This window comes from Xyrauchen texanus, chromosome 20 (assembly GCF_025860055.1).
Source record: "Xyrauchen texanus isolate HMW12.3.18 chromosome 20, RBS_HiC_50CHRs, whole genome shotgun sequence".
In the NCBI taxonomy this organism is placed as follows: Eukaryota; Metazoa; Chordata; class Actinopteri; order Cypriniformes; family Catostomidae; genus Xyrauchen; species Xyrauchen texanus.
The window spans coordinates 41,372,687-41,383,392 of NC_068295.1; the positions used below are offsets into that span (position 1 = coordinate 41,372,687).

At 33.3% G+C, this 10,706-nt stretch overlaps 1 protein-coding gene across 1 annotated transcript in view; it reads left to right on the forward strand.

The window, feature by feature from the left end:
* LOC127660469 (bone morphogenetic protein 5-like) overlaps positions 1 to 9,937 on the forward strand; it is a 56,657-nt gene extending 46,720 nt beyond the window's left edge. The window contains exons 4-7 of the mRNA XM_052150729.1: positions 3,342 to 3,539; positions 7,469 to 7,545; positions 7,653 to 7,763; positions 8,863 to 9,937. Of these exons, the coding sequence (XP_052006689.1) occupies positions 3,342 to 3,539; positions 7,469 to 7,545; positions 7,653 to 7,763; positions 8,863 to 9,012 (536 nt within the window). The 3' untranslated portion in view covers positions 9,013 to 9,937. The remainder of the gene's footprint in view (positions 1 to 3,341; positions 3,540 to 7,468; positions 7,546 to 7,652; positions 7,764 to 8,862) is intronic.
* The last annotated feature ends 769 nt before the right edge of the window (positions 9,938 to 10,706 follow it).

Below are 10,706 nucleotides of genomic sequence, written 5' to 3' on the forward strand. Positions count from 1 at the left end.
TGCAAATATAATTTTTTTAAAATAAACTTTATGCAGTTCTTTTCCGTAAAAGGACAGTTCATTGTGATCAACACTGTTGGGGAAGCTACTACAGTAATCATAGTTTAACCAAGAGATTTGTATAGTAACCACAAAATGAACCACGGTTACTATAGTGATGGTTAATCTTTTGATATACTATTACTTAAGTAAAACTATGGTTAACCCTTAAATGCATTGGTAATTTTCCCAAACACTCTTACATTTTTGTGTCTTTAGAGACCCGGCACTTATATCTATTAAAAATGTATGGACAAAATGCCTAGATAGTTTAAAATTTTCACAATATTTTCAAGACAATTAGAAAATAACAAAGTATAATATATTTTTATATATTTGTATATTTAAGTTTTCATAAATCAAAGAGATAATGCAAGAAATCAAGAACAGGATTCATTACTTTCACACTGAAATTCAAACACATATTGAGTTACACATAAGATACACATCAGCTACACATTCCAGTATGTACACATTTGTAAAATTATAAAACACTTAATTATTTTAGTAGTACACCCAAATGACAATAGTCTTATCATACTGTTCATGTGTTACACTTGCTATAGTTTACTTCAATGTTGTTTCTACTTCAGCTAGCAATCTCAAATGTTAATCAAGTCAATCACTGAAACAACAGCGCAAGCTTGAATAAAAACAAAACAAGTATATGTATGTGTACATGCGTATATGGGATACTTATAATTCACCACTGTTGATAATGAATTTTTGCACAGAAAATCAATGTGATATCGTGTTTAAGCATGAATATAGTACTAATTTCGAACGAACGAACGAACGAACTAATTTAACCAGATATAAAATAATCATGAAAAATCTCATTTACGCAAGTGCAGGAAAACACCTGACACTCTTACAAACATCGGTCTCTAGAGACCATATACACTTTTGGTACTTAAACCATTCTAAAACACTTTTTTTGTGTGTGTTACACAATTTATAAGAAATATATTGAGGAATACTACAGAGGTGTGGGCACAACTCTGGATTAGGTAAAGGGGGTGGAACGAGGTCCCGGGCCACTAACTACCTGAGGTATACATTTAAGGGTTCATTTTGGTATGGGTTAAACAAATAGGAAGACAACATTAAATGGAACATACATTTATAATTAAAATACTGTACATTAACTAGAAAACGTTTATATCAAAATATAAAAAGCAGCAATACACTATTTATTTAACTTAAAAAAAACAAAGCAAAGTCCTTTTAAGGTTGCACAGGGCTCAAGTGAATCAGCAAATCATTTATGTGAACTAGTTCATTTATATGAATCATCCAAAAGAACCGACGCTAAATATAAGGGAACCATTTATTTGAAATTGTTAATTTGCACGAATTGTCAGAAAGAACAGGTTCACTTAAATACTTCCCCCCCAGCACTACTTGATTGAGGACTGTTTAGGTGAACGTGTTTGATTACTCTAGGCTCCAACGCTGCGTTCCAAACAATGTGAAAAATTTAATATTTGAGACTCTACAGCACTACTTGCTGCAAAAAACTACTGGAAAAGCTACACTATTACAACAATAATTAAGCTTCTATCACGCTACTGAAAAATGCAGTGATAGTAAGTTAGCAGGGTCACTACTTTCAATTAACTACTCCCTAACACTGGTGACTAGGGCTGTTAAGTTACAAAAATAACCTTTAAAGTATCATTAAAGTAGTTCATATGACTCATAAACTATATTCCAAATCTTCTGTAGCTAGATTTTTATTATTTTTCTTTTGTGCATGTGAGGAACAGACTGAAATTTAAGTTATTATTGGCTGAAAATCTTTCACTTTGCGGCATCTCTCTAATCTTATTTACACTTGTACATATGCAAAGTTGCTGTGTGAGGGTTTGGTGTCAGTATTACCAAACAGTATTTCTAACCCATCGTGACAAGCCAAGTTTGAACATGGGTATGACAAATGAACAAATACTTAAATACATTTTCAGTCAGATTTTCAGTGAATAACTACTTACATTTGAATCAGCTTTTCACAGAGCTTTTGTAAGGTTTTAGAAGATATTGCATATATTGTATAGATTACTTGGTTGCATTTTTTAAGGGTCCACAAGAATGCACTTGTTAATCATGAATAAGTATAAGAACTGATTGGTAAGTATTTGGTAAAACTTTGAGTAGGTTAAACTTTCACTTAAAAATAGGGGGTCCAGTTTTCTTTAATTAAATATATTAGTTAATTAATTTGAGTAAAAATAAATAAATAAACAAACAACCAGCCTTAATTTTTTGGCTAAATATTGTTTAGTAAACTTACAGTATATGATGGATTTCTGAAATAAAGCATTAATTACATGACTTTCTACACAAAAGTGAGACATTTTATAAGTTGTAAATTATGGCTAAGATGGCATTACTATGCATTCAGTTGAGTATTTATTAATGTCTTATTCATGCTTAATTAGTGCATTATTATGGACCATTAAAATGAAGTGTTACTGATTACTTTTATGGTGTTTCCTTTTATGCTTTTTTGCTGCTATTTGGAGCTGAACAAACCCTAGTCACTATATTCGTTCATGGTACGGTATGAGCATTCTATAAAACCTCTCAAAAGAAAGCCATACGAGTAAAATAGGATGAGAAAATAATGACAGAATTTTCCTTTTTGCTTAAACACTTCCTTAACATGCATATTATAGGTATTGTGGCTGAATATTCTTACTTTCTCTGTGAACTGCATTATTTCAATATAAGAATAGCAATTGTTGATGTGGAGTGTGGTTTTGTGTTTCTGCTGTATTGCATGTATGCACATGTTATGTTAAATATTTGTTGGGAAATCTTTTATGGGAATGTTTTATTGTTTAAATTATTTTCACATTCCCTGTTTATTGGAAATAAGAATCATGCAATAAAGACTTATTTACCAATGCGAGACGCTTTTGATCGCAGAAGTATCATCTTTGAGTCACGACTACACCCAGCTTTTCCTATTTCTTAAACGGGAACCTGATGATATAAAGTCATCTGTTTATCAGATCAGTTTTCAGCCCTCTCGTCATTGTTTGACATGTAGACAATCACTCCAGTCTCGGTGTGTACTGTAGAAACTGCCATACATCGTTCTAGTTAGTTAGACTTCATTTGTCCCCGTAGGGAAATTTGGTTTGCAGCATACTCACATGGCATTCTAGTGATTTTGCCACACAGGAAGAGGTTTTCTTTGTGTTAATCATTGCTGTTTTTCTAAATTTGATCTGTATAACCAGATGTGTACACCTTAAACCATTTTTGTAACATTTGAGACATCTGTTTGTGTGCAGGTAGAAGCATCAGCATGAAATCTGCTGGCATCATTGGAAGGAACGGCCCTCAGTCCAAACAGCCATTCCTTGTTGCTTTTTTCAAAGCCAGTGAGGTTCTGCTTCGATCTGTAAGGGCCACAGGAGGGAAGAGGAAGAGCCACAACAGAAATAAGCAGAAATCTCAGCAAGAATCTTCACCGGCTCTGAAGAGTGGAGGTATAGTAGTTCTATTTTCTAATTTGAAAACACAACTTAAAGATGCTGGGGGGTGATGTATCACAGCATGCATTAAAAATGACTACAGAATTAATTGACAAAAGATTCTTCATACATGACATCTTCTCTGATAAACCTTTTTCAAATGATTATTTCTTAAATAAACCTTACAGGCAGCACCAAACTACACCAGTCCTGATGGATCTCCTTAAGCCTCTAATAAACTAATACTATATTGATGACACTTTATACTTACATTTGCCATTAACAAACATTTAATGTAGGTATGATTAATTATTAACAAATTAGTAGCTAGTTCATCAACATAAAAAAAAAAAACATTCTATGAAAATATGAGTCAGACCAGTGGTTCCCATCCCTTTTACCTTGAAGCCTCCTCTGCATATCGTATGTCTACACAAGTTATACAATGCACGTTCCAAAAAATCATTGTGTTATAATTATAATTTATATCCTCATGCCATGGATGTGATGCTTGTGTGAGAATGCGAGAAATGCAAAATGATGATTATAATCAAATGATTTTTGGGAACATGCTTTGCCGTGCATTTTGCAGAACAGTGATTCTAGTGGTTGACTTACTGTATCTACTGGTCTATTACACATTGATGCAGAGCCATGCAGCTGCTTGATTGTCTCATTATTAAAGCATCAACAAGGTATGCCCTTTTAAGAGGTGTTTACAATGTTGCAGTTCGTGGTTGTGATGTTATAGAATTTTGATGACCATCGAAGAAACACACAAGCCCTTGTTCACGTGACAGCCAGTAGAATACTTTAAATTTGGTGTGCGCTATCCTCATGCAGTTGTGCAGAGAGTCTTGTTATTGCTAGTTATTGCATTTCATGATTTTTTTTTCTTAATTTTATTAAGTTTGAGATTTTGCTTATCATGCTGAGTTAAGGCACTTTTAATGCAAAAGTAACAAACGCACTTTTTAAAAGTATTTGATATATGAGGGAAAATACATTAGTGAGTTTTAGTTCCGATGGTAGGGTGCAATAATACGTTCATAACTTTCGGCCTTAGATCTGCAGCTGTTACTCTGCAGCTGTTACTCGCACAGGTGCACACAAATAATTTTCTGCATTCACAAGCTGTAGTTTTCACTCGCAAATGCAAGTAAATGGTCTGCACTTACATAGCACCTTTTTAACCTTAACGGTATTCAAAGCGATTTACACAGCGTCTCATTCACCCATTCATACACACACTCACGCACCAATGACAGCAGAGATGCCATGCAAGGCGCTAGCCTGCCATTGGCAGCAACTTGAGGTTCAGTGTCTTGCCCAAGGACACTTCGGCATGTGGAGTCGTGTGGGCCTGGAATCGAACCACCAACCCTGCGATTAGTGGACGACCTGCTCTACTGAGCCACAGCCACCCCAAAACACTCGCACCGTAGAGCCCTTATTACTGTAAATAATTCACTACATTTACAGTATCTTAGTTGTGTAAATTATTATCTTTAATAAAATACAAACATTTTGGGAAACGAGACCCAGACCAAGTCAGATTAAACATTGAATTTTGTCTTCTAAAACATGTCAGCAAACCCAAACATGCAAATTGACAGACAGGAGAGTGTATTTCAAAGTGTTCTAATTGGTTTAAATATCATGTTTTGCATTTTACAATGCAAAAAAAACAGAGTGCAACAGTCTGGTTCCAGAAATAAAATCCCATTCATTTTCTCCATAGGCACATTAAGCATGTGACAGTATTCGGTAATATTGTATATCATGGTAATTAACATGAACGACATTATCATGGGCACTTAAAAATACAGTAAATAATTCTAGATTACCGTTTAGCCAAATTGTTTACATTTTTCTGATCACACGGTATTTTTTTTTCTATCAATGAATTAAGACTTAAAACACTGCACGTATGCAGCATAAAACCAGAATGGACGAGAAGCATGGCTGAAGGAGGAACACAGCAGACCCTTTCTCTGCCGTCTAAAAGAGTTATGTCGGAATTGTGGAAGTATTTCGGGTTCTATACAAATGCAGATGGTTTGTTGGTTGAAGATGATTTCCCTTTGTGTAAAACATTTGGCAGAAAAGTGGCAGCAAAACATGGGAACACCTTCAACATGTTCACTCATCTGCGGGACAATCATCCCATGAAATTAAGTAAGATAATGGTAGGTTGTGACAGTTCTACTTGTTTTTCCAAACTGTTTTTGAAAACTGAAAGACAAAAGAGACAACTAGCTAACGGTAACTAAGATAACAAAGAAAGTGAACTGTTCTTGCCATTTGAAGATAATGTGTAGCTTTGTTACAAATGGCCGAAGAGTAGTTTGCATTTAAAACTCAGCTATCGTAACATTTGTGTCTTTGAGTAACAACTAAAATATAGTTGTAATCAGCTAATACTAAGTCCTGCAATTAATAATGGCAATGTGGCAATTGTTCATAAGGGAATTTACATGTTTGCATCTTTGCACTTCTAGACGTGACTGGCAGGGATTTGACTCAATATTTATTTTCAAATATTTGTTTATTCTCTACATTTGTAAATATTTTGATTGTATATTAATAGTTCTTTATTATTTGTTCATTTAAAGGCCTGGTTGGTATTTAAAAAAGTAATTAAACTTCTTATTAAGAAAACAACAATAAAGTTTGTTTATCTTTCAACCAGTTTTTGTAATGTACCGTGTTAATACCGTGATAATACCGTATACCATGATAAAAGCTTCATCGCTTTTTTATGCCGTCACATGCCTAAGGCGCATACATTTTTGCCTATAACTTATAAACCATTAAAGATAGACCTACTATAAGCTCAGAGGTTGTTAATCGATGGCTTCTGCTGAAATTACATTTCATATTTATGCTTTTCAAATGCATAATTTTTTGGAGTTTAATAGTGGAATTTCTGATGAAGAACTTCACTACCCATGATCTTGAAACTAAAGATCCACCAATCGAAGAATCACAGTGATCAAAGTGCACCAAAAGAGCTCTGCTGCAAACAGCCACTCTCATGACACACTGTGAATGATCCAATAAACCGTTCTCCCTACACTTAAACGATTTATATATTTGTAAATATCTGAATATTTTCCTGTAACATGTGAATATATATTGATTCTATACTTAAAAATAATCAATAACTTTAAATCAATATTTTTTTACATTTTTTCATTTAATTGAATTATGTAATTTGCAATGCTTATGGACTTGGAGTTCATTTCCTCTTGAAATGGGAATTTCAAGAGGGAATAAGTTCACAGTCTTTTCAATTTGTCTTTTTGTCTGATTTCAAATAGTGTTTTGCTTTAAATGAAAGTTTATTAAAGGTGTGATTCACCTCGGATCTCTTTGGTTTGGTCAAAGGCTTAGAACTCTTTTACAAAGGATTTTATGAAATCCCCATTGGAAGAATTAATGCGAACAGTACTTCCGAAATCACTGTTGCGCTCTAATGCTATCACAAAGACAAGTGCGATTTCTTACATGCCTGAGCAGGTTTGCTGGTCTTAGCTGGTTTAAGATAGTCTCCCAGTCAGAGCTAATGAAAAATGCTTGAACCCTTCTAAAACCAGCTAACAGCCTGACCTGGCTGCTAAGACCAACATACCAGCTTAAACTGGTTTAAGATGGGTTTTTTTCTTTTCTTTGTCGAGCACCTTTGAATTGTATTTAAAATGTAGCAGAACTGTTCCTGGAAGAGCCCTGGAATAGTTCATGATCTTACCCGATTTTTTTGTGAATGTAGAGGGTCTTTGCTGCCGTACAATCATTGTATTTACTGCATGCAATGTCTATATACAAAAATGTCCTGCCAGCTGCAAATATACTGCACATTGAGCCCACACACGTTAGTAGACTAAACAACATCACTACGGCAGTGTTTGAAGACTCAATGTTGTTTTGATGTTGTTATCTAGATCAAAACACCAGTGAGCAGAGGCAAGCCTGCAAGAAGCACGAACTCTACGTTAGCTTCCGCGACTTAGGATGGCAGGTAAGTGCATGTGGCAGCTCGCAAGGAATCAATCAATGACACAAGTGCTCTCATGCATAAGATAAGTTGCTACATTTATGCATACATCTCTCTTTCTCTCAATGTAGGACTGGATTATTGCTCCTGAGGGCTATGCAGCCTTTTATTGTGATGGAGAATGTTCATTTCCACTGAACGCACATATGAATGCAACAAACCATGCTATTGTGCAGACCTTGGTGAGTGTCTATTGTTTTATCATAGAAAATCTATCACAAATCGTAACAGAATTTATATATAAATACACAGTATATATATATATATATATATATATATATATATATATATATATATATATATATATATAAAGAAAAGAAAAGAAAAGAAAAATTCTATAAAAAAGGTAACACTTCACAATAAGGTTCCATTTGCAAACATTAGTTAACATGAACTAACAATGAACAACACTTTAACAACATTTATTATTCTTGGTTAATGTTAATATCAACATATACTAATATATTTTTTAAGTCAAAAGTTGTATATACTGTATGTTAACATTAATTAATGCACTATTAACTGACAATGAACAAGTGTATTTTTATTAACTAAGATTAAAAAAGATTGTCAGATTAAACATTGAATTTTGTCTTCTAAAGACATTCCGGCAAACCCAAACATGCAAAGTTTTTAAACAATATATTGGATTCTAAAGCAACTTTTTTTATTGTCTTTTCTAATGCTTCACTTGTGTGCCAAAATAATGTAATATATTTAAATGATCTATAATATAATTTTTTATTTTATATATATATATATATATATATATATATATATATATATATATATATATATATATATATATATATATATATATATATTATTTATAATAATTTAAATATAACTTTTGATAATTATTTAATCATTATATATTGAATTATTGTTATTTGAGGGGCTTTTTCAGAACATATTTATGCGATTAATTCAATTAATTAATCAGCATACCATGTAATTAGTTAGATTACAAATTTGAATTATTAATTATTCATATATAGTTGAATATATCGCTATTTTGAAGTTTTCCAAATGAAGTGTGAGTTACTATTATTTACAAAGGACTTGTAAATAATAAATGTATGTATGAATATATACTATGATTTCATGTAATGATTTGGACAGGATTAGTATCTCTGTAGTTTTATTTTTACAAAGATGAGAGTGTATAATGTCTGACTGTGGGCATTACGGAAGTAATCTGGATTCATCCATCCATCAAAAAAAATAAATAAATAAATAAAATAAAATATATATATATATATAGTGTTTTTTCCTTCACAGGTCCATCTAATGTTTCCTGATAATGTGCCAAAGCCTTGCTGTGCACCAACCAAACTGAACGCCATATCAGTGCTGTATTTTGATGACAGCTCTAATGTCATTCTGAAGAAGTACAGGAATATGGTGGTGAGATCCTGCGGCTGTCATTGAGGGCATGGAGCTTCTGTGAGATATTGCTGGAATTAAGAACATAGTTTTTGATATATGATGTACAGTATTATGTATATATTAGATCATTATTCCTCTTATTTATTTGGGTTTTCCTTGTAATAACTTTTTTGCCATGAAAGATGCCAGTTAAAAGTTACCACTCCTACCACAGATCCATGGTCGTTTGCTCGTTTCCTGAGTTTATAAATTAGGCCAGAAACTGTCAAACGGATGACGTTTAGCTGATCAAGGATATACTTTAGTCAGGATAGATGACATATTACATTTTTCACAATTGAAAACAAGGCTGTGTGGGATACATTTTTTTGGTCAACTGGATTTCTTTTGTTATTATGTATTTTTTTAATGTTTCATCAGCTGAACAATTGACACAAAGTTATTAAACAGTACAACCCATTGAACAGACTGTAATGTTATACCCCACATTCCCGTTTTCAATCACACATATATATATGCTGTCTATCCTGACTAATGTCTATAATTTTTATATATTTATAAGCGACCACTTCAATAAAGAACTGCTGCTATTTTATAAAACAACCCTATTTTTTACAAAACAAAGTCATAATCACAATTTTTGGATGTGAAAAAACTGCCATCTTGGATTTTAGGTTTTTGGCATAAATAATATGATTTTTCTTTTTTATTAAAATAATAGAAGTGTTATTGTAAAAGCACTGATGTATGTCTTAGGACTGAACATATTTTTCTCAAATAGTCCAAAGTGTTGCAACCCACAGTTACTGATAGATGTTAGTTTGCTTTGGATATCAGTGGGCAGATATGCACAATTAAGTATGTTTTTTTGTTGAGCAAATATTCTTCCAAGATCCTTCTTATACACACTTATATTAGTTCTCTGAGTAATATATTTTTTGAAAAATATTGCATTTATTTTAGAATCATGTTTATGTGTCATTAAATCTATTTTCAAATATAATTGTCTGTGTCTGTCTTTTGCATGCCAACAAAGTCTGTTTTGCACGAACATTGTAGATGGTTTGAAACAAGTAGTTTGTTTTCCAGTAAAAATATCAAAACATCCTTAAAGCAAGATAATTCACTTAATTGCATAAGATATTAAAGATATTACATGTTTTCATAGAATATACACTCACCTAAAGGATTATTAGGAACACCTGTTCAATTTCTCATTAATGCAATTATCTAATCAACCAATCACATGGCAGTTGCTTCAATGCATTTAGGGGTGTGGTCCTGGTCAAGACAATCTCCTGAACTCCAAACTGAATGTCAGAATGGGAAAGAAAGGTGATTTAAGCAATTTTAAGCATGGCATGGTTGTTGGTGCCAGACGGGCCGGTCTGAGTATTTCACAGTCTGCTCAGTTACTGGGATTTTCACGCACAACCATTTCTAGGGTTTACAAAGAATGGTGTGAAAAGGGAAAAACATCCAGTATGCGGCAGTCCTGTGGGCGAAAATGCCTTGTTGATGCTAGAGGTCAGAGGAGAATGGGCCGACTGATTCAAGCTGATAGAAGAGCAACTTTGCCTGAAATAACCACTCGTTACAACCGAGGTATGCAGCAAAGCATTTGTGAAGCCACAACACGCACAACCTTGAGGCGGATGGGCTACAACAGCAGAAGATCCCACCAGGTACCACTCATCTCCACTACAAATAGGAAAAAGAGGCTACAATTTGCAAGA